Below are 24,134 nucleotides of genomic sequence, written 5' to 3'. Positions count from 1 at the left end.
AATAAACTTAATTGAAAAAAAAAGTAGGGGGTGGGGGGTGATTGTTGCCAAGTTAGGATTATTCCATCAAGGATGTTAAAGAAACAGTCAACCAAAGAAAAACTAATAGTTTAAGGTACCTTATCTGTTCTTTTGGTCCTGGCCCCTTTTAATCTTCTATATTCAGTCTGTGTCTATTTTCTTTAAACCCTCTTATCCTGACCCACTTTTACTCTCCCAACTCTCTGTTTCCCAAACAAACCATTATAAATGAAAAAAAAATGTAAAGATACTTTTACAATAAACTGTAGGTATAAATCATGAATCTTTTTGGTCAATTAGCCCTCTGATTTCTTACTTTTCCAGTTCCATGGGAACATACCCTTAGTATACACTTCATGTTTTTAACTGTCTCCTTCAAAAAATGAAAAATGCATGTGCGCAAAGCTCCAATGGTTTGCCAGTGTTAACATTTTCTAAGTATGCCATTCAAATTGACAAAACTTTCCTCTGGACACAATGAGCATATGTTATACATTTAACATAAACAGCAGCCATTTGGGGTCATCAAAAATGAGTCCCACTCCCCCTAAAAAAAAAATCATCTTTCAGTAGTTCAAGTTCAGTAGTTCTCTCATGACTCAAATGTCAAAAGTCATCACAAAATGCATTCGTGGATAGAGCATAAAATTGACAGGTTAGCATCAACTTTTGTAATATGATGTGTAGATTCAGTGCCAGTCCAGTATGAGACCCCATTGAAGAGTTCCAACTTCTGCCACTGTCTTAACAATAATATTCCCTCAAAGGTCAAATACAACTTTATTGCTGGTATTATTTCATGTATTCCATCACCATGCATTTGTACTTATGGCCAAACTTTCAGAGATAAACTGAAGTGAAGATTTTATATTGCAGGATATAATAAAAGTAACATATATGGAGGGTATGCCTTCAGGTAGCAGTCCAAAAGCTTGCATTATGTTTGATTACAAATTAGCTCCCTTAGAATCACACAGAGCTGTCATTCTTCCTATAGGTACCAACATAATTTTAGTATCATGAGGTCTACAACATAGTGTTATCAGCACCTATACCGGTTTTTCCTGGTTTTTAAGTGTATACTCACTTCATACTTAGCTATGGTGTTATTTTCAGCAGGCAACAATCCAACTGGTCAGTGGTTGTCCATTCATACTTGAAATTTTGTTATATACCCGTAAACTTTTCAGTGACAGTCCATTTCAAAACTAAAAAGCATAGTTTGTATAAGGGCTACCAAGTTTCATTACTATTAAGTCCTTTACTAATGACTGCCAACAAAGTTTTTGTGACCATCATTTTCTGGATAGAATAATTCTCCCAAAAGGCATTCAAACTAGCATCAGTATGTAACATCAAGGACTTGGCTCTGTTCAGGTAAGGGAGCCTCTGAGATCCAGTGCCACCCAACTTCTATCTTGGCCCTATCCATTTTAAATTTACAAGGATAAAATATCCAATTAATAGTTTTTCTTTAAATGTAAAGAAAAATCTTACCATAAAGAAAAGCTAAGCTTCTGTCAGTAGCCAGTTCAATCATGGCTTCTCCCACTAACCTCTCCAGGAGGACAAAGTGAATTTGGCTACAGCTTCAGTGTCTTCTCTGCAAAAGAAAAGGCCAAAAGCTATAAAAAATTACTTAGTACTAAGATTCATCATTTTCCTTTAAGAATATGAGACCAGGGCAGCTAGCTGGCACAGTGGATAGAGCACTGGCCCTGAAGTCAGGAAGACCTGAGTTCAAATCCAGCCTCAGACCAAACACCTGACACTAGCTGTGACCCGGGGCCAGTCACTTAACTCCAGTTACCTAATAAATAAACAAACAAACAAATAAATAAGTAAATAAATAAAAGAATATGCGAGACCACCTTCATATATCATCCCACCTTGATTCTCCCCCTAAAAATATAAATGAGGTAAACTAGCCAAGCCCACCTTCCTCAAGGGGTTCTCTTGCTCTGTTAGTATAGAATACTGACAAAATGGTGACTAGAAACTACAGAAAACTGATGGCAAAATAAGCTTCCACCTCTTGGCAGAGAGGTAATAGAATAAACATGCAGATTAAGACTTACATTTTCAGACATGAGCAACACATGGATTTGTTTTGCTTGACTATTGTAGTATTCATTTTTTACATGGGAGTGATAGTAGTGCCCGAAAAGTGTCAATGAAACATTTAACACATTAAATTTAATACATGTTTTTTCTAAGATTTGGTTTCTCACCATCATGTGAATATGAAAAGGTTCATGATTATTGATGTTTGTCAAGGTCATGTGTTTCCCTGGCATTTAGCAAGGTGCCTGACACGTAAGTACTTAATACTTTTTCATTCATTCACTTATTCCTTCTAATTATCAAACTCAAAAATAAACATTTCAAAATGTCACTCATTTTTAAAAGGGACAAATGTCCCCTTTTAGAAGGAAAGTGGTTACCAATCAAATCTACAATAAGGTACTATAAACACAAAAGTTAGAAATTGACATAGTCCACTAACCAGACCCAACAGTCCAGGAACAAAACCAACCACCTTTTCTAAAATGTTCACCTCTGGCTCTAGTCTGCTCAGAGTATGCATGCAATCAGGGTAATCAGCTGAAACACGGACTGAAAATGCATTTCATCATGGCAGACATTATGCATATGACCAGTAACTATGATTGCTTTTGCAGGGGTGTCCCTTGAACTGGGAAACCTAGCTCAAAATAAGCCCTTTAGCTTCAGAAGTGAAAAAAACGTTTCTCACTCACCCAGATATATCATCTATTGATTCAATGTAACAAAGTGTGTAAAGCTCTGGGCTGGAGGACAGGAGAATGTGAAACAGGGCATTTCCCCCAAGCTGCTTATAACGTAGACAGTTATACTGAGTGCTACCTCCCCTCCCCTCCCCACTGAGCTGAATGATGTTTGATGCAAGTAGAAGGCAGAAACTTTTCATTTTAACTCACCTCTGATACTATGTGCAGCCTCTGCCTTACAGTCACACACTTTAAAACTGCAGACAGCTCTCTGAAGAGTCTAGGAAATAAGACCACATATATAAATGAGACTATACATACATACATACATATATATACATACATATATATATATTTACATTAAACTGCACTGCACCTCGTTTAAATCATAAAAATCGTTTCAAAGAAATTTCAGCCACTTTTTTGACACGCTTCTTAACTTGAGTCAATGTTCAATAATGACTCATTGGCCAGGAAGAGTTAAATGTAAGGTTACCTAAAAATTCTAAAGGTATAAGTTTAATATGCCTGAGCAAAGACAGCATACTTTGACATACTAATATATACCCACAAGACCTAGCAAGCAATGAACCAGTTTTATTCAGTAAAATTTAGTATTCAAGTAAGTCACTTTTCAATAGCCAAAGATTTCAATAGTTTCTTTCAGTTTTGTTAATCCAAGTGCTGCTGTCATCTGTACTCAAGATGCTTTACCAAAGAACATTTAATAAGTGCCTGCTATATGTCAAGCACAGTGCCTCTCTTTATAAATTGAAAACTTTCCCTTTTTATATCGACAAAATGAGATACTATCATGTAGCTCTTAATTATGCCACAAGATGGCAACATGCAAGGTTTTCTTGTCCTACAATATAGGGATCTTCCTAGGTCATGTGTGTCATGGAGCTAAATCATGTGGAACAGACTGGACAGCAGACTTTCTTCCCTTTGAGTGATGAACCAACTTGAAGGCAAAAAAAAAAAGACCTAATATTGTAATTTATATGGGGATTGTCTTTCATTTTGTCATCTTCACATATCAGACAAGAATTTTATTAAATCTACTGTGACTACATTCTGTGGGAGATAAAATGAACACATGGTAGTCCAACCTAAATTCTATTAAATATTAAAAAGGAAAAAACAATTCCTCAAGTATAAATTTGTCTTCCTATCTCAGCCAAGCTGCAAGTACAGAGAGAGTGGTCCTGATCCCACTGGGGGATGGGAAATCTGACCCACCCCATTTCTGACCTCTACTAATGCACCCCACATTAGTCAGCCTGGTGGCCCCCATTCTCAGGGGCTCATCATACTAGTGCTGGACCTAGCACGGACACTTCACTGGCTTTAGGCTCACTGCAGCTCAGAACTCCTGAGCTCGGCCTCCATGGTACCAGGAGATAAAGGCATGTGGCTCCATGCAGGGCCAAAGAGCTTATATCCAACTGGGAGGTACACATGTAATGGGTAAATAAAAGATAGTTTGAGTAGAAGGGAAAGCACTGCTGTCAGATGTGATTGCTGAGACTCCATTAGACAGATGAAAGACCATGAAAAAATGGTAAGTACCACAAGACGAATTTCAAAAAAGAAAATATTAAGTCTGCAAAGTATAAGACAATGAACTTGACACTTCAATTGCTGAGGAATTCTAGAATGGATCATCCATTATATTGTAAGCTCCTTGGGGGCAGGAACTGTCTTCTGCCTCTTTTTAAATCTATCCCCAGCTTAAGACAGTGCTTGAATGATTGATTGATTCAAGAACAGATGGCTGGTAACCATTTAGAAAAGGAAGCCAGAATGGTTTTATCAAGAACTGACCCTGCCAGCCTAAAGTGATTTCCTCTTTGGACAGGACTATTAGATGAGGAAAGGTTATATGGTTTACCTAGCTTTTAGCCAAGTTTTTTGGAGATATTATCTCCCATTCTTGTGGAGAAGATAGAGAAGTATATAGCCTAAACATTAATATAATGAGATAGACTCAAATGGTTGGCTGGCTGGACTCAGTGGGTAGTAATAAATGGCTCATGTCAACCTGGCAGGAAGTCTCCAATAGATCTGCACTATTTAATACAGCATGTTCATTCAAACCTGAAGACAACAAAAATACAGGAGATCTAACGTTGTAGAAGAGAATCAGGATACAAAAAGATCTCAGATTAGAACAATAGGCTGAATCAAATAAGATGAAATTCAGTAGGGATAAATGTGAAGTCTTGTACCTGGGTAAAAAAAAATAATAATTTCACAAACACAAGATGGGAGAGACATGGTTAGCACTTGTTCTGAGAAAGAGCTGAGAATTTTTTAGGGGACTAAAAGCTCAACCTGAGTCAGCAGTGTGAAATAATATTAATGGCTAACATTTATAGAGAATATGCTAGATACTGTGCTAAACACAACAACCCTGTAATTATCCCCATTTTACAGATGAGGAAATTGAGGCAGAGAGTTAAAACTCAATTCAACAATGATCTCCTGAGTCCCAGCACTAGGACAAAAGTATTCAAAATGATTCCTTGCTACCAAGAGCTTATTATCCTATTAGGTAGATGATTTACACAAGTCAATCCATTAGGGAACATAAAAAAAAACCTACTTTGGTCAAATCCTAGTACTTACCTAAATCAGACTTGCAGCCATGCTACCTTCAGCCCTCCCCATGTTGAAATGTCAATTCTGGTTAACTTGGTCTTTGGTGGGCCTGAGGCAAAGAAGTTTTGATTTTCTGGTGCTGGACTTCTGCCTCCCAGCTTTGCCCAGAGCCACATCTCCTCCCTTGCCAAGGATTTAACCCCCTTTCCACAAAAAGCCAAATCCATCTTCAACCTAAAATTAGAAAACAGAAGTTTATCCATTGTTAGCCAGAACTGGTCACATGAACTTGAACTGCATTATGCTTAATATGTTCAAGAACAATTCCAGGGTTTGAACTGGAAAAATCAGGGGCGTGGCTTACTGGTATCTCCTCTCTTGCAGGTATACAAAAAGTTGTGGCTTTCATACTTAAATTTATATCTGGACATAAGAAGCAGTCAGAAAAATTAATCTATGAGGTGGGTTTTTTTTAGTAATTTTTGAAAACAAACAAACAAATGAATAACATGGTCAATGGTGCCTTCCCTTCCCCAGCTCACCTTCTAAAATCTTAATATGGTTTCTGCTCAGGGCATGTGTATAATCAGAGTGATCATGTGAAACACGGACTGAACATGCAGCTCATCATGGCAGAAAACTTTCCCAGGGATGTGCTATTTCTCAACTGAAGACAAAATTAAAATCAGGTGTATCTGGGGGATTTCGATTAGGAAAAATTTTTTAACAAAAGGGTGAAACATGAGAAGTGTTCCCCACCTGTCTGTTTCCTGTTCTAGATTAAGTAAGAAGTACTAGAGATGTGTAAATTACTGCAGTTAAATAAAGTGGATAGTTTAAAAAGGAAAACAATTTGTATAAGATCTATACCAGTCTCCACCTGAGCCAGGATCTGTTTGCTAATAAAACACTAATCACCAACCAAACCTTGCACTGATAAAATGACAACCACCATTTTAAAAGGCCTCTTAAAAATAGCCTATTTCTACACTTCTTAGCATCCTGAGCTTCAGTTACATCCCCAAATAAATGCTTAAAAAAAAAAAGAAAGAAAAAGAAAACAGAATTATTTACTCACCCACTACCACAATTTTTATATAAAGATCTCTGGGAGGCAGCATTACAGCCTGCAGACCTGCCTGAGAATTCAGAGGCCACGTGGTTTCTTCTTAAAGGCACAAAGCCCAGTATTCTCATTCCTCCCTTACCCTCATCAAAAGCACTAACCGCAAGATAAACTAACCCATATTTAAAAGAGTAGCTGTTGGCAAAAAGATCTGTATTCAGGGCTGTCAGTACAGTTTGACTCTGGTAAAAAAAGAAATGTAGTCCAGGGTATTTTAAAGATGCTTATTAATTTTCTGTCAGCACAGGATGCGCCCCCCCCACACCCCGCAAAATCTACACTTTTCACAGCATACACTTCTATGAAAAATAACCACCAGAAATTTCATTTTAAGGAAAAAGCTAACACACCCAAACAAAGCCCCGTCCAGGCCAGAAAATCAGAATGGCTAATAGGAACCCCAGAAATCATCACACTTCTCATACATCACCAGATATTTCACATCAAGCAATGAAGAGACATTTATTAAGAATCTAGTCAATGTTTCTCAGTCATTCTGTCTTTCATAAAAATCACAATACTTATTCCTAATCTCACTGATTAAGAAAGAAAATGCGGCTGGGATAAAGTGAAATTTAAGGCCAACCCCACTCCGTGTCGATCAAGATATTGGGGCACAGAAGCTAGCAATCTACATTGTAGTTCACAACGCAAATTTTCAAAGAACACCCTTCCAAGGGTTCCTCTTATCTCCTAGGCATAATGAAACCCTGTCTCCTCCAATGGTGCCCAAATACTGTTAGCAGCACAAAGGTTAAAATAACGATCAAATAAAATTTTTAAGTGTTAATTAAAAAAAGAAGCAGTCCCTGCCCTCCTTCCTCACCCACCTTACAGACACGTGGATGGGACCAGAAAAGGTGACCAGGCGGGCAAGGTCAGAAACCTGATTCAGGCTCAAATCTGCATGCCCTCTGGCAAATAGGCAACATTAGCTTGATGCAGCACCTTTCATAAAAAGCAAGCAACCCCAGGCCCCTACCTATTCATAAATGCTCTCTGCGCAGATAGTTCTCTGTCCTTTGGAAGCCTCCAGGTCGCCGCCAGCAGAGCCCTGGCTAATAAGCAGCTCCAAGGCCTGCCTCAGCTTTCCCCCTCCCAGACTAAAGCTCCAAACCACCCCCACACTTTGTCACGACTTCCCAAAGTCTAACCTTGCTTCCAGCTAGCATCAGGAAATGAAAGCAAGAGTGGATGGTTCCCCAAAACCCAGGTTCAAAAGGGATTGAAAAGACCCTCCCCCCCAAGAACTAACTACTCACCAGGCCATCAGCAGAAAAAAAAAAAAAGGTGGGAGATCCCGGAAATGGCTTTAAGAAGCAATGGAAGCACCTGATTGGCTGGTTAGTCCAAGGCAAAGGCCCACCCCTCCCTCACCTTAAAAGGTGTTGAAATTATGGCCTTTCCTGTTTCTTCTAGAACAGGTTCTTAAGTGCTGGGGGTATAGACCCCTTTGATAATCTAATGAAGCCTATGGACCCTCTCATCAAAATGATGTTTCTAAATACATAAAATAAAATACATGGGATTACAAAAGAAATCAACTATATTGAAATACAGTTATCCAAAATATTTTTTAAAAAAAAGTTCTGTGAAAAGTACCCTGTCTAGAGTTTGATACTCTTTAGAAAAAAGGAAACTAAATTGTTTTGTTTGGTTTCTTAGCAAAGTCTCCTTAACAAAATCAGGCTAATTAATGAAGACTATTTAAACAGACTCTGAACATCAAACTCGTGCTGCACCAGAATGTAGCAATCCATTTTTATATCTGCAAAGGACTATTTCTTTTATATAAGGATTAAAAACCCTAACTTGGAAACCCACATTAAATCCTTAATAAAATGACGGCTCAATAAGTAATCTCTTTTGCATTCCCTCAGCAGTTAGGTCCTAAGCACTTATGCCTGCACTATTGAGATAGAGCACTCAGCTTGGAATCCCATCTCAGACACTAACTAGCTGTGACCCTGAGCAAGTCATTCAACCTCTCTGTGTCTCAGTTTCCTCATCTGTAAAATGAAGGCATTGGGCTCATTGGCCTATAAGGTCACTTTCAGCCCTAAACGAATTCCTGGCTGGGCACCCAGCCTCTAGGCCCTCCCAGCTGTAGTTCATCTATATAATGATACTTGATTACATCTTCCTCATTATATACAGTTCTAATAACATTCTAGCAACCCCAAAACCTATCCAAAAGCCTTAAGATGTTCCCCTTTGCTTAAAAGTCCAAAAATCCTTAGCTTTCACCACCCTAGACAATCTTGTTCCAATCTGCCTTTCTAGTTTTATCATAACTGGGCAACTCAAATATTTTACTTTTATTAAAATATTTTAACTATATAAACTTACAGGCATTATTGTCATATAAAGATCAATTTCAAAGTTTTCTGTAAGATCTACTCCAGTTACTCACCTTATACTCCAATCAAACTATGTTTTTGCCATTCCCTAAATTCACCAGCTGAAACGTCACCTCCATGAAATCACCCCTGATCCCCAGCCAAAATCAGTCCCTACCTCTTCTGGTCCCCATGCATTTTCTTATAATAATCTACATTTATATATGTTGCCTCTCTCATTAGAATGTAAACTCTTTGAGGGCAGGAACTGTTTTGCTTTGTCCTGTAATACTTAATGAAATTAATTCAGGCTTTTCACTAGAAGGTCAAATACTAAAGCTGAAGCTTAAATACTTTGACCACAAATAAGAAGACAAGACTCATTGAAGAAGACCCTGATGTTTAGAAAGATTGAAGACAACAAGAAAAGGGGATGGCAGAGGAAAAGAAAGTAGAGGATAGGTAGGAGGGCCTGACATGCTATGGTCCATGGGGTCAGAAGAGTAGGACACAACTGAACAACTGAACAACAAAAAAAAGTAACTGATAAGTTAACAGAGTGCTTGTCAATAGGTGCAGGAGCCCAAATCAAGAACTGTTCCCTTCCCTCCAGAAAGGCAGAAGGTGATCATAGTTACAATTTACTAAGGGAATTGTTGTTGTTGTTGCTTGTCTTTCCTTCTCTAAGACAACCGATGACATCAGGAGGCTGATGTCTTGAGTTGCAAGAACGTTGGATTTAAGTGAGGCAGGGCTGTGCAAAGTCATCAGCCTCACTCTCTCCTCCAGAGTCATGGGGTCCAGTGGTAAGACATAAGTCAAAATGACTGGTGATGGCCCAGGATGCAGTGGGAGACCTTGGCTTTGTTAAGCTGGGGTCTTTTCCAGGTCTCAGTTTGTCAGATACAACTGCCCATTCAGTGATTGAAGGCTAGGTAAAGATTGAGACAAAAGGGGGAAGCTAGGTGGTGCAGTGGATAGAGCTCCAGCCTTGGAGTCTGGAGGACCTGAGTTCAAATCCGACCTGTGTGATCCTAGGCAAGTCACTTAACCACAATTGCCTCACAAAAAAAAAGAATTGAGAGGAAAGATAACCTGGTTTGCCTTCCCAAAAGAATCAGTCTGGGAGAGGAAGACCCTCCGGTTTCTGGCCAGAAGAGAAAACAATTGCTATTTACCCTCACTTTGAGTCATCAAAACCCAAACAATGAGCAAGTGGGCTGGGACCTATTATTGGCCAATCAGTGAAAGCCAGAGTGATTTGGGTTTAAAGTCAAGTAGCTCTATTTGAATCACAATAGGCTTTTTCAAAGCCTGTTTTTTTCAGAGCTATATTTCAATAAATCACAAATGAAACTACTGAGACCAGAGTTAATTGTCCCAGCTTTTTGAAAAAATAATAATAGAATAAATTAATAGGGAGGAAAAAAGGCTGTAGCCCCAAAGTCCCAAGAATATCTTTCAAAGTATAAGCAATCAAAACTTATATTCCTTTGGACAGAGCATCCACATGTAGGGTTTGACTGCCCATGTGGACAGAAGGACAGAAGGAGAAGAAAGAGGAGGAGGGGGAGGAGCCCTGCCCAACTCAAACTGGCCAGTTAGGTGCACAAGGGGCAGCTATTACTACTCACAGATTATTGTTTGTCCTTCATGCTGGAAGAGGACCAATGACCACCAAGGGAGTATAATACAACTGAGTTGTTCCACAGATGGAAAACTCACTCAATCTACCAACCGAATGATTTCATCATTTTCTTTCTTTCTATCCCATACCTGAGAGGGCCTATCAAAGGACTACCAAATGGGTAGCTATGTGGTAGACAGAGTACTGGGCTTAGAGTCAGGAAGACTAAATCTTCATGAGTTCAAATCTCAGACCTGGCCTCAGATACATACTAGCAGTGTGACCCTGGGCAAGTCACTTAACCCTGTTTGCCTCAGTTTCCTCATCTGTAAAATGAGCTGGAGAAGGAAGTGGCAAACCACTCCAATATCTTTGCCAGAAAACCCCAAATGGGATCACAAGGGACACTACTGATAAGACCACACAATAACAACACATGAAATGACTTCAGAATCCAATCTGGCTACCAGAGAACACTCAGCCTGCAAAAGTCTAGGTTCCTTCTCATTCCCCTGGACCACAGTCTACACTCCAAGTTGTGCACTGAGCAGTTTAAAAGCCACATTGGGTCAGATTCAGAATTTAAGTAGGAAATCATATGTAATATTGATTTTTAAAAATTCCAAAAAAATAGAAATCTATGACTCTGGAGTCCATACTTCCCGTTCAAAAAATCATCTCTCCCAGTCAATAAGCCCCACCTCCAACCCTGAGTCAGGCAACAAGCATTTATTAAGTATTTACTATGTAACAGGCACCGAGCTAAGCACTAGGAATACAAAAAAGGTCTCCCAAAAAGCAGTCCTTACTCTCAAGAAGTTCACAGTTTAGTGGGAGAGACTGCAGGCAAACGACATGTACAGGATAAATTGGGGATAATCTCAGAGGAAGGGCAATAAGATCAAGGAGGACTGGGAAATGCTTTAGTAGTGAGAATACATTTTATTATCTTAATTAGACAGGTCGAATTTGAACTCAGGTCCTCCTGACTTCAGGGCCGGTGCTCTTTCCATTGCGCTACCTAGCTGCCCCTTGAAGACATTTCTGATTTAGTTTCAGTAATTAAAAGAATAACAGCTAGGTCCCTCAATCAGTTGTACCAATACCCAATTATTCTTACATCATTTTGAAATATTTAAGGACCTTATACCATACAGACATATATCTAGTAATAGGCAGATGTCTAGGCCAAATAACTCATTTACTAAGTTGTTTAAGATATAGAAAGAAATATAAATTTTAGGCTGAAGAGCTCATATCTTAAACACACACTTTATTAGTGTGTTTAGCTCAGATATATCCCAGCCTTAGTCTGTGGGATAGTGATTCAACATTGTATTTGTATCTTTGTTTCACAAACATTTTTTCCTTTGTCTAATTACACCCATATCATTCAGAAAGACTGTTCTGTTTCAAGTATTTAATCTTTCACATGACTATGCAGGAGTACTAATTTACCTGTTTGGGATATGGGATGACTACACATTCAGATTGAAAACAGCAAGATTTCACATGCTAGCATTGTGTTTACATCTTTTACTGGCCACTTGCTTTGATTATAGAAATTTGCCATTAAAAAAAGGAAAAGCAAGGATACGATTAGATAAAACATCACAGTTTTCCAGCCATGCAATATCAATTCCACCTCAGGAACATTCCTTTTCAAAAGAGCATAATGAGGAAACTGAGCCAGGAGGATCCCATCTTAGATTGAGGATAAGACTGTCCTCTCAGCTTTTCCAGAGGCAGAGCTCCACCTGTAACAGTCACATTCTCTTGGAGTAGCTTGGGGTATTTCTCTCAGATGGTAGATAATTGACTATTGTTTATTATTAATAATCATGATTTGCTTATAAGAAACTATTTTTTTTTTGGTGAGGCAATTGGGGTTAAGTCACTTGCCGAGGGTCACACAGCTAGTGTCAAGTGGCTAAGGTTGAATTTGAAGTCAGGTCCTCTTGACTCCAAGGCTGGAGCTCTATCCACTGCGCCATCTAGCTGCCCCTTGACTATTGATTATTGGTGGATTTTTTTATGATCCATCAGACAACTCAAAACACAATTCGTTGTGGTCCCATGAGTTTTTACCTCAGATGGCAAGTTTCGCCAATCAAAAATTGACCAGGACTCACATCTCAAATTTAAACTTGTCCTCATGCAAAAGCCAATCACTAGAGATCATTTCTATATACTTGAAAATTCTCAGCAAGCCAAGTTCCTTGTTTAGGAACTCCATAGCCCAAACAAGCTTTTGGCAAGCTTACAAAATTAAGGAGGATCCAAAGGGGCCCCAAAGAAGGGCTTCCTATTCACCCCTATCTACCCTTACAGCTGCCATGGGCAGTACTTCTGACCAGCCCTTACAAGCTGGCTTTGGACTCATCCCCCTCCTTTATTTACACACACACACACACACACACACACACACACACACACACACACACAGAGTAATCAATTACCAGCTTTAGGTTTTTGCATTAAAACAATAACCAACAATCTTACAATTTTCATTAAGTGACAGCCAAATTGTTTTAGCTATAATACAAACAATAAACTTCAGATGACATCAACTGCATTTGCAGATCATAATAAAAGTTACTGATAAAAGGATGGACTGGCTTACGAAGTGCAGATGCTGACTGACTTCTTTACCTTGACCCACTCCCCTTCCCTCCACGGTTGTAGAGGCTGCTCCAAGCTGCTTGTGCTGGCCTTGGATGATACTCCAGGCTGTAGCTTCTTCCCCTCCCCCACCTCCTTTCACCAGGTTGGGGAAGGTGAATTTGCAGGTCAGGGAAAAGGGTGAAACTCTCTTTTCCTAATCTGATCTGAGATGAGAGGGGTTAACAGAAAAAACCCCGGGGCTGTTTGCAGTCCTCAGCACTGAGATACCCCCTTAACTGAAGGGGGAGGAAGTAGAGGGAGGGACTGACGAGATTGTAAGGAAGTTGTTTCAAAACTCCTTAGTGATTAATCTCAAAACTTCCAGAAACTGCTAAGATATTTTTAGCTGCTCTAACTTTTTCACTTCTACATCCACCCTTTAAAACTTAGAGTGTGGCATTGTACCTTTCAAAACTACATTCACAAGACTAGTGCCCTTTCTTATGGTACCTAAAGCATGAACCATTGACTCTATTTCTCTGAAAGCACCCATTTAAAGGCCAATCCCAGAACACAACAAACCTAGGAATGAACCTCAGAAATTCACAGTAGGTTTGAACATAATTGTTATCAATATCAAATTATTATTGCAACAAATTAGCTTGCAAATGGAAATTTAGTAGGCCTTCTTTAAAAAAAATCACACAAAAGATTTTGCAAAACATTTCTTTGTAAAACTATTTCCTTTTCTTAAAAAAATGTATCCTGATGTTAAAAGAAATAATCACTAAACTTTCATGAAGTAAATTAGGTGAAGCCTCAAATATTGAAATTTATCAAAACCAAGTTGGTGTGAAATATCTTTTGAGTATCACAAGTCCTCAAAGTGCCATAAGACTTTGCACAGGGTTGATAAGAATTTATGGCTAGATAGTTCCAAAAATCTTTGTTTTAGTTAACAACCTCGTGATCTGACAGTACAATTCTTAATCTAACAACATCTAGATTGTAAGAGAAATTGCATTTCTAATAACATAGGGGATATAATTGTTAATCAAATTACACAATATAAGAAAATTTAGAAATATAACCATACCACAAGCACTTATTCTGTATTATATAAAACTTGAAACAAAATCAATTAATTACCAATCAGGAGGTATTGATTTAGTTGGATGAGCAAATCAGATCTGGATTCATAATCACTAATGGTAGCATTTTAATTTTTAAGGCCGCAAACTCTTAGCACTTTAAAAGAAAAGATTATTATCCATAAATTCACAATTTTTTTGAAGACATGTGGTGACAATTCCCAGCTCCAAATAACCTTTTACTTCCTTGGGCTGGAGTTCCCTGTTCCTTTCATCTTTAAGACCTATCAGATCCCTAAGCATTCCAGTTCTCCATTCCCAATCGTCCCTAGAATTTCGAACTGCATGTATTAGAAATGTATATAAAGCTTTAGGTTAACAACAGAGGGCACAGAGACCCTGAAACCAGGGTGCAGGGTGATGGGGTACTTGGGTGCCTGTGCTTGGATCCCAATTTCTCCCTTGCCTCAGAAACACTATCCCTGGCAGTTTTCCTCCAGCCCAAGGACTCTTTCTTCACTCACTCATGAGTGAGCCCAGTGAGGCAACTCTCTCTCCCTGTTACAAGAACAAGCTGAGCTCTGTAGAATTTCCCATATATGAACAGGACTATCTTATACCAGTAGAACTATCAAGTACTGATGCCCACAGTTACTTACACAATCCTGAGTCAAGCTATAGATGTCAGTTCCTTAAACTATCTTGTTTCAGACAGACCAAAAACCACCCCTTAGGAACCACCCCCCCAGGTTTCCAGTAGTGAATGACATGTTGTATGTTAACACCTAATTAGTATACTTGGCACATAATCCTCTACTTTTCCTACATAAGCTTTAGCATCATTCCTGTTAGGTTGCAAGTTCCCTAAGGAGCTGTACCTACCATGGCAGAATTCCTTAAGGACCTCTGCATGCTGTATAGCATAACAATAAATCTTTGCCACCTTGACTTAAAGAATGCTTGAGTCTGTGAATTCATTCCAGATAACCCTGTCCTATACTCTGGTCCTTGAGAAGTCTAAATCTCTCAAACCACAACACAGGGACCCCCAAAGAAAACCAGGCACAGAGGCCCACCTACCTGCTTCTCCCAACATCATATGATGGAGGAGGAGGAACAACACAGGGTAAACCAGGGTGTAGGGAAAATAAAAGCCTGCTCAAGTAGAGCAAGGTCCCCTTAAGTTTTGGAGACCAAATTTCTTCCTAAGCTTGTCTTGTTTAGAAATCCCCTTCACAAATCACTTTCTAGATTACATTGAGGTCGGGCTGTGTCACAATGGAATACTAGGAGCTTTTCCTTAAGATCTCCTTCACCAAATTTCTCATCCTAGCAGTCTCCTAGCAGTCTCTCTCAGCCCTTCTCAGCACCCCAAGACAAAGGAGAGAAAAAATGTGACCAATCAAGCACAAGGGAATCCCCTTATATACAAGGGCCCAAAAGTCAGGGAAGCTTCAGATGCTACAAACTTAATGGTTCATAGATTTCTATAGCAAAATTATCTATAACTAAAAAAACCTGGCAGCAATATCCAACAATTGAGAAATATTTAAACAAGTATCATGATACAACTAAGAAAGACCCGTAATGGAATGTATCAAGATATTGAAAGAATGCATTGAAATTCATTTATTTAAATGAATACCAATACCAGATACCAATTTGGAAGAAGTGGTGAAACTTGCCATTTGAGGTAAAAGCTCATGGGACCATAATGAATTGTGTTTTGAGTTGTCTGATGGATCATAAAAAAATTTATCCAGATGCCACTGGATGCCACAGTATTTGGCCACTCCAGGGGTCTCGAAGCCAAGGAGACAATAGGAGCAAAAAGGTCTGGGGAAGAGAACAAAGAAAAGGGTACTTACCTTTGGTGGCTATGAGAAGGTCAGTGGAGTCCAATTAATATTTGGATTCCCGGGTTTTGACACCATAAATGTTGAGGTTAGAGTTGGGAGAGTGGTTCAGGTGTGAAAGAATTCACTAAGATTTCTCTTAGCCATTCATTGGGAGCTTTATTTAACGTGTAAGCATCACAGGTCTCCTTAGCAAGAAAGCCAAACGAGACCCTGATATTTGGGGGAGTTATGCTTATAAAGAGGTTTTTTTGTAGTTTTAGGGGTTTTATGAGGCTTAAAAATAAGGAGAGAGGCACACAGGATAAGGGGAGAAAAAGCAATTCTTTTGGTACAAGTTAAGGAGAAGTTTTATGGTATTTCAAGATAAGGGGAAAAGGACAAGATAAGGGGAATTAGGAGGCTCTCAAACTCAGGAGGGGCCTCACAAAGTACTGGAAAAAGAAATCCTTAATATTCTTTTTAACCCTTAGGATGAAATGGAAGAAATGCCAAGTGATAAGTTAAATTGGATTTTAAATATATTAAAAGATACAAAAAGTAAATTTAATTCAGTTTTTAAAAAAAAGAAAGGAGGAACAACTAGGCAAATTACAATTATGACATTTCAAAATTACAAAGTTACATTGAATGACTTTCAAAACAACAATAGTATTAACAATAATGATAGCTAGCATTTGTATTACATAATACATGTATAATTACATTTTATCCTCACAACAATCCTGAAAAGTAGCTGCTATTGTAATACCCATTTTACAGATGAGGAAACTGAGGCATATAGGTTAAGTGACTTCCCCCACCGTCACAAGTAACAGAATAGATGAGGTTGAACAAAGATCAATAGAGAATAAAAATTAATTTGAAGAAAAGGCCCAAGCTGTAATAGAAATGAAAAAGGAACTAATGGATACGCAGAATAAAATAACAGATTTGGAAGGAAAAGCAGAAAGTACAAACATAAGAAAAAGTGGGATTTCCTAAGACTACAAAATGTTTTAAAAACTAGATACTATATTTAAAGGAAAAACTTTCCAGAATGACAAGATCTGGTATTATTCTTCAGAGAGAATATTGATGTATATGAAGAATTCAGTAGATGGGGAATGGAAAAGGAGAGAAATGCTTGTTATTTTTAAAAAAAAATAAATTTTATTAAGAAAAAGTTTACATGAAAATACATGTGAAGAAATCTAAACTATGAACAATCACTGCACATAACTGTTGAACCACAAAATTACAAAGACAAAAATTCTTCAAGTATGAAGGAAAAAATTAGATTACATTTTTAAAAACATAATTTTTGGCAATTTTTAACTCGGTAAATATTAACAAACATGAGCACTTCCATACGCCAAGAAGAAGAGAAAGAGGAATGTACATATGAAACCCAGCAAGAGATTATATATTTAAAATTTGGAATTAAAGTAACAAGTGATTTCAAAAATTATGAAGGAAAGTACTAATATTGAACAAAAATACACAAAAGCATTTTAGAAATAGGATTGCAATCCCAAATCACACACCTTAGAAACAAGATTGTATTGAATGAAAAAAAATTTAAACTATTTAAAAAAAAGTCGAAGAACTAAAAGCAAAAATCAATAACTAAAGAAACCCGTACAAGTTGTAGACAAAGAATTCTAAATTAACTGAGTGACAAATGCACAACAAAAATAATAATGTGCTTTGCCCGTTACTAATTGTAATCATGAATTGGAGAATGTGTATATGATATACAAATATATGTGTGTGCAGAAAGAATGGAAAAGAACATTTCCATAATATACATTCTTTTCGAGTGCACATAGAAGGCTAGCAGAAATTGACCACAAAGGATTAAACTAATGGGAAACTATACAAAAATTTTAAGAAGCAAAGATTGGGCAGGCTGTATAACAATAAAGACAAATGACAATTCAATAAAATTGGAATTATATTACAACATGAACAAAAGTTACACAATTATCAGGAATGTAGTTTCTAATGCACTAGCTAAGTAAACTCTTTTGTGGATAAATAGCAGCCCATAAGCTATCTTCTTATATGACTAAAGCAGCACTGAACCACAACAAAGTGTAACAGAAATAAGTCATTAAAATTTTAATTAAAAACAGCAATGCTGGTGCAGCTGTGTGTTAACAGGCACGCTTATTCATTGCTAGTAGAATTGGAAACTTACGAGTTCGGAGGGCAGGATGTGATAAAAGTTAAAAAAAAATAAGCATACCCTTTGAGCCAATATTTCCCTTGTTGAGTTATACTATGAAATTTTTTCCAATTTACTGGTTCATAGATTTGTATAGTAAAATTATTTGTAACTGAAAAAGACTGGTAGCCATATCCAAAAACTGAGAAATGTTTGAACAAATATGATACAATTAAGACATGTATATGGAATGTATCAAGATATTGAAAGAATGCACTGAAATTCATTTATTTAAAAACAAGTGATTGCAAAGCAAGTCAAATTAAATAAGGTGATATTAAATATTAAGAGTATAACATTATCTAACAAAAATAATGGAGATAGTAGGAAGCATTGAAGACTTTTGAGCAAGGGGCTGTGCTTTAGGACAATGACTTTGGCAGCTGTGTATCAGATGGATTAGAGAAAGGAGAGATTAGAAGCAAGAAGTCTGTTGCAATCCTTTGGAATAGTGGCTTTGAGAGTAGAGAAATGGGGATGAATAAGAGAGGTGTGGTGTAGATAGAACAAGATTTTGCAACTGAATGGCTATGATGGAAAGTTAGTTGGTCAATAAACATTATTAAGCACTATATGCCAGGCACTGTGCTAAATGCTGGGAATACAAAGAAAAGAAAAGAAAAGCTATGATTCTTGCTCTCAAGGAGTTCACATTCTAATGATGGTAGATTACATGTTTAAAAAAAATTATATAGAGAAGTTGTAATCATCGGGAATGAAAGGTAAACCCAGAAGGAATGCACTAGTGTATGTTAAGGGCTGGGGGAAGCAGGAAAGGAGGGAGTGGTAATGGATGGGAAAAGGCCTTCTTGAAAAAATGAGATTTGAGTTGAGTCTTGAAGGAAGCTAGGGAAGATAGGAGGTAGAAGTGAGGACAGAAAACATTCTAGGCATGAGGGATGATTAGTGAAAAGGCATAGAGTCAGGAGTGTCCTTTGCAAGGAATGGCAAGAAAGCTACTGTCATTGATCCTAGAGTTCACATAGGGAAGTATGGGCTAGGTTGTGAAGAGCTTTAAAAGCCAAAAAGAGGATTTTATATTTGATCCTGGAGTAATAGGGAATAATCAGGGTTTATTGAACAGAAGGATGTGCTTTAGGAAAACCACTTTGGCAGATAAGTGGAAAATGGATTGGAGTGGATAAAGAATTAAGGCAAAGAGAACAACCAGAAGGCTATTGCAATAGGTCAAGTGAGAGGTGCCAAAGGCCTGCTCTAGGAAAGCAACTGTGTGAGTGGAGAAAAAGGGATGCACTAGAGATGTGAAGGTAGAAATAACAAGAAGTGGCAACAAATCAGATATGTGGGACAAGTGTATAAGAAGTCCAGAATGACACCAAAGCTGTGAGTCTGGGTAAGACTGACAGGAGATTGTTGCCCTAGATAGAACTAGAGAAGTTGAGTAGAGAGGAGATCTGGGGGGAAAGATGATGAGTTATGTTTTGTTGGTGTTGAATATGAGATGTCTATAGAATATCCAGTTTGACATACCCAATAGGCAATTGGTGAGGGAAAATAGAAGAGGGCCAGGGACAGACTAATTCGTGTATGTGAACTCAATGAAGGTCTGACAAAGGAGACTGAGAAGGATCTGTCAGATTGCAGGAGAACCAGGAAAGAGTAGTGTCATGGAAACCTCAAGAAGAGAGAGTATCTAGAAGTGTCAAAAACTAAACAGTTCAAGAAGGATAAAAGACAGATTCAAGACAGATTGAGAAATGACCATTACTTTTGGCAACTAAGAAATCATTGGTAAGTTTTGAGCAGGAAGAATCAAAGATGACTCCTAGGTTTTAAAGTTGAGTGACTGGAAGAATGTGTCCCCCCCCCAAAAAAAAATGTGGAATTTGGGAGATTAATGGGAAAGAAAATGAATTATCTTTTGGACATGTAGAATTTGAGGTGCCTGAAGGACATCCCAGGAGGCAACTAATATGAGACTAGAGTTCCATAGAGTAATTAGGGCTGGATATGTAGATTTGGAAGTTGTCTATATAGAGTTAATAATTTGACCCTTTGTAACTCATGAGCTTACTGAGAGGAGACAAAAAGAGAAAAGGGCCCAGGACAGCATTGGAGAACATTTATATTGAGGGAGAAGAAGACAGATAATGAGCTACCAAAGAAGACTAAGAAGGCATGATCTGACAAGTAAGAGGAGAACCAAAGAGATAAATATTATGGAAGCTAGGAGAGAAAAGACTATCAAGGCCAAGGGGGAAAGGAGACATTTGAACAATGTCAAAAGCTGATAAGAAATCAAGAAGAATGAGGACTGAGAAAATACCATTGTAACAGCTCAATATCCTTTGACCAGGGCTGGGGAAACCAGCTTCAAGGCCACATGCGGTCCTCTAGATCTTCAAATATGGCCCTTTGACTGAGTCCAAGTTTTACAGAACAAATCCTTTTATTAAGGGGATTTGTTCAGTGAAGTTTGAATTCAGTTAAAGGGCTGCACTTGAGGACCTTGAGGGCCACATGTGGCCTTAAGGCCACAGGTTCCCCACCCTTGCTTTAGCCTGAATCTAACTTTTGATGGTACTTTGGCTTGTGATTATGTCTAATTTATATTGTGCTAGAACATAACATAGTTTGGACCAGCACTACAACAGATAAAACAAATGAAAATTGCCAGATGTGTAGTCTTGGCCACTAGAACTTCTGTTTTCCTATTTTAATATATATTTACTTGAGGCCACAGCTACACTGAAGGAGCTGTTTTAGAGATTCACTCAAAGGACCTAGACAAAACCACACCTGATTAGTGGAATGTGATTAAATACTGTGGGTATGAGTGGTCATCAAAAAAGGTTACAAATATCTTTGGCATACCTATTGAGTCAACCAAGCTATCATATCTCCCTCCTCCTGGCTTTTCTGGAGGTAATGTTATTGATGAATGACCATTAGAGTACTCTCCAGTAAGGACCCGGACCAGGAACATAAGCTTGGATCCTTTGACGCCTTTTCCACAATATTGGGAGGACATACGAGCATCCACTGCAAAGTAGATCCTTGGCCATACAGTCCATCTAGAAAAAATAAGGACTTGTTAACTAAATCTTGGACATAAAACAAAGGACAAGCTAAATATCCCTTGGGGCAGATGAATACAGTTTCCAGTAGGAACAATAGTAGGAACAACTCCTATTTCAATGGATCTAGGATAATTTTTCCTTAAAAGGTATTGAGATCATCCCCAAGAGTTGATTGGCATGGGGAATTAAAGGATCAGGGTGTTGACATCACTTACGGGTTGCTGAGTACAAAGCATACAAGAAGAGCTCTTGGTGACCTGATGCTTGCCTGGTGGATCACTAGGGATAACTCAGGCAAGGGAGACTTGCTCAGCTGAATCAACGAGAAGTATCCTCAGTGCCCATCTTTATTGAATATCCTTCTCTCTGCTTGCTAAGTAACTTTCCTTTGAATGACCTACAAGTATTTCATTTTGTTCCATTATCACACCTAAACTACCAGGCGACAGGTGTAATCAAGTCAGCCCAGAACTCAGGAAAAATAAACCTGAATTTCAGCAGCATTAAGCCCTACTCTCTCTCAGTTGTGGCATACTCACTTTGCCTACAGGTGCTTTTTAGCCCATTTTCAATGATGGATGAGCAGTTCTGTGCTGGTGTTCCATGGAAAAGGAAGTTCTCATTCCTCACTCCTGGGGGATTCTTTTTCTCCATCCAGTTCCGCTTGTAAATGTAAGAGGTCCAGAGATATGGGTTTTGTATTCTTTCTATCTAAATATCAAAATCAAAGAGAGAGGGCCTAATTATCATTCAAATGAGATTAACATATATATATATATATATATAATTTTCCATTTATCTTTTTTTAAAATTAACTCATTTATTTTTAGCTTTCAACATTCACTTCCAAAAGATTTTGAGCTCTAAATTTTCTCCCCATCTCATCCCTCCACCCACCCCAAAATGGCATGCATTCTGAATACCCCTAATCTGCCCTCCCTTCTATCTCTCCCCCCACTTCTCTTATTCCCTTCCCCTTCAATTTTCCTATAGGGCAGGATAGATTTCTACACCCCATTTCCTGTACATCTTATTTCCCAGTTGCATGTGAAAACAAATTTTTTTTTTAATCTTTTGTTTTTAAAATTTTGGTTTGAGATTAATATATTTTTCTAGGCATATTTTGTTTTCATAACACCTACATTTCCAAATGAGATTTTTTTTCAGAGTTTATTTGATTTATTTTATTAATTTATTTTGATTTATCAACAATCTCTTCCATATGCTTTTGAGTTTAAAATTTTTCTACCCCTTCCTCCCCACCACCCTCCCCAAGACAGTGCACAATCTGATATAGGCTATACATTTACATTCCTATTAAACATATTTTCTTGTTAGTGAAGTTGTAAGTAAAAATTAAAACCAATAGGAGGAACCATCAGAAAGAGGAAACAAAACTCAACAGAAGAGGGAAAAAAAGATAGCAATTCAACTTCCATAGTTCTTTCTTTGGATGTGGATAACATTTTCCAACATGAGGCCTCTGGGGATGTCTTAATCCTTGTATTGCTGAGAAGGGTTAAGTTTAACAATTTTAGTCATCGCACAATGTGGCTGTTATTGTATACGTTCCTTGGTTCTGCTCACTTCACCAGCATCAGACCATACAAGTCTTTCCAGGCTTTTCTGAAGTCAGCCTGTTTATCATTTCTTATAGCATAACAGTATTCCATTATATTCATATATCACAACTTGCTCAGCCATTCCCCAATTGATGGGCATCCTCTCAATTTCCAATTCTTTGCCACACAAAAAGAGCTGCTATGAATGCTATGAATATTTTTGTGCATGTGGGTCCTTTTCCCATTTGTATGATCTCTCTGGATATAGCCCTAAAAGTGCTATTGCTGTGTCAAAGGGTATGCACATTTTCCCAAATGAGATTTAACTGAATGAGTAAGTAATTCCCAATGTAGACCACTATAAGTTCCCATGTCTACTTCTAGAGCTAGGAAGCTCGAGCATCTCTCCTTCCTTTAAAAAGTCTTTTGAACCTTGTGAAATGAGAGATTGGGAATGGGAGGTTAAATTTCACATTATCTTTTTTTCTAACTTTTGGTTATTTCATACATGAATATGGTGTAGTGGAAACAGCAGGCATTGGACTAAGGAGTCAGAAGACCTGGGTTCTAGACCTGGTTCTATTAGCTATGTGATGCTGAGCAAGTTGTTTCCTCTCTCAGGGCCTCAGTTTCTCCATTTGTTAAATAAAACATTTGGATTAGATGATGTCTAAGATCCCTTCCAGCTACAGTCTAAACCCAGACATATTATCTTAAAGATTACTCACAACCAGTTTAGGAGAAAGAAAGTAGTGAGAAAAAGAGAGAAGGGAGATAATAATAAATGTGAGGAGACAACAAAGAATTTTTTTTAGGGATAATAGTCTTTATAACATATATATAAGATTGTAATAATGTTATATTCAACAGTGTTTCCTTGTACATTGAGTTAATGAGCATAATCACTTATTTGTTAAACATAATTCACCTTATGGATGGCACTCCTGTCCATGGAGTGATTGAACTTCCTGGCTACTCTCTGGTACTCCACTAGATTTGGTGAGAGTTTCACAATCTTCACTGGGTTATCATCCATCGGTTCCCAAATTTCAGGGATATTCATGTCTATTACAAAAAATTGGAAGTATCTTTAGAATCTTACGTGAAATTTGTGAGCTTTCCTATTTCTTATATTGGGATGCTTTATTTTTTCTTTTCTAATGCATTTATGTACTATTTTGTATTGTAGTTTTCTGTATATGTAGTCTAACCTTGACAATACCCACAGGAAGCAGAAATACTCGGCTGATGGGACTAATTACCCAGATTCCCAACTCCTACATGAATATTGACCCCAATCTTAA

General features: G+C 38.0%; 1 protein-coding gene and 2 non-coding genes across 14 annotated transcripts in view; all 3 read right to left on the bottom strand.

The window, feature by feature from the left end:
- Positions 1 to 24,134, bottom strand: part of LOC110216977 (uncharacterized) — a 56,102-nt gene that overhangs the window by 1,644 nt on the left and 30,324 nt on the right. For 4 of the 12 annotated variants that reach the window (XR_013485385.1, XR_013485386.1, XR_013485388.1 and 1 more), the window contains 6 exons: positions 23,759 to 23,895; positions 21,808 to 21,979; positions 21,063 to 21,262; positions 5,403 to 5,609; positions 2,982 to 3,051; positions 1,519 to 1,624 (listed from right to left, as the gene is read on the bottom strand). Coding sequence is in view for 1 of the 12 variants with exons in the window: in XM_078151307.1 (XP_078007433.1) it covers positions 21,120 to 21,262; positions 21,808 to 21,979; positions 23,759 to 23,895 (452 nt within the window). In the remaining 11 variants the exon portion in view is untranslated. Of the gene's footprint in view, positions 1 to 1,518; positions 1,625 to 2,981; positions 3,052 to 5,402; positions 5,610 to 5,917; positions 6,308 to 6,453; positions 6,690 to 7,483; positions 7,608 to 7,655; positions 7,715 to 7,763; positions 7,789 to 13,090; positions 13,356 to 16,517; positions 21,263 to 21,807; positions 21,980 to 23,758; positions 23,896 to 24,134 lie in introns of those variants that run through there. The other 8 variants (XR_002327018.2, XR_002327028.2, XR_002326995.2 and 5 more) reach the window with 8 other exon arrangements.
- On the bottom strand, positions 2,589 to 2,665 carry LOC144456444 (small nucleolar RNA SNORD126). The gene has a single exon (XR_013485534.1). It is a non-coding gene; the product is annotated as a small nucleolar RNA SNORD126 (small nucleolar RNA).
- LOC144456445 (small nucleolar RNA SNORD126) lies at positions 5,938 to 6,014 on the bottom strand. The gene has a single exon (XR_013485535.1). It is a non-coding gene; the product is annotated as a small nucleolar RNA SNORD126 (small nucleolar RNA).

Source organism: Phascolarctos cinereus, unplaced genomic scaffold (genome assembly GCF_003287225.1).
Source record: "Phascolarctos cinereus isolate Bilbo 61053 unplaced genomic scaffold, phaCin_HiC Scaffold_3;HRSCAF=262, whole genome shotgun sequence".
Classification (NCBI taxonomy): domain Eukaryota; kingdom Metazoa; phylum Chordata; class Mammalia; order Diprotodontia; family Phascolarctidae; genus Phascolarctos; species Phascolarctos cinereus.
Note: the sequence above shows the minus strand (reverse complement) of the source record. Positions and strands in the feature narration are given on the sequence as shown.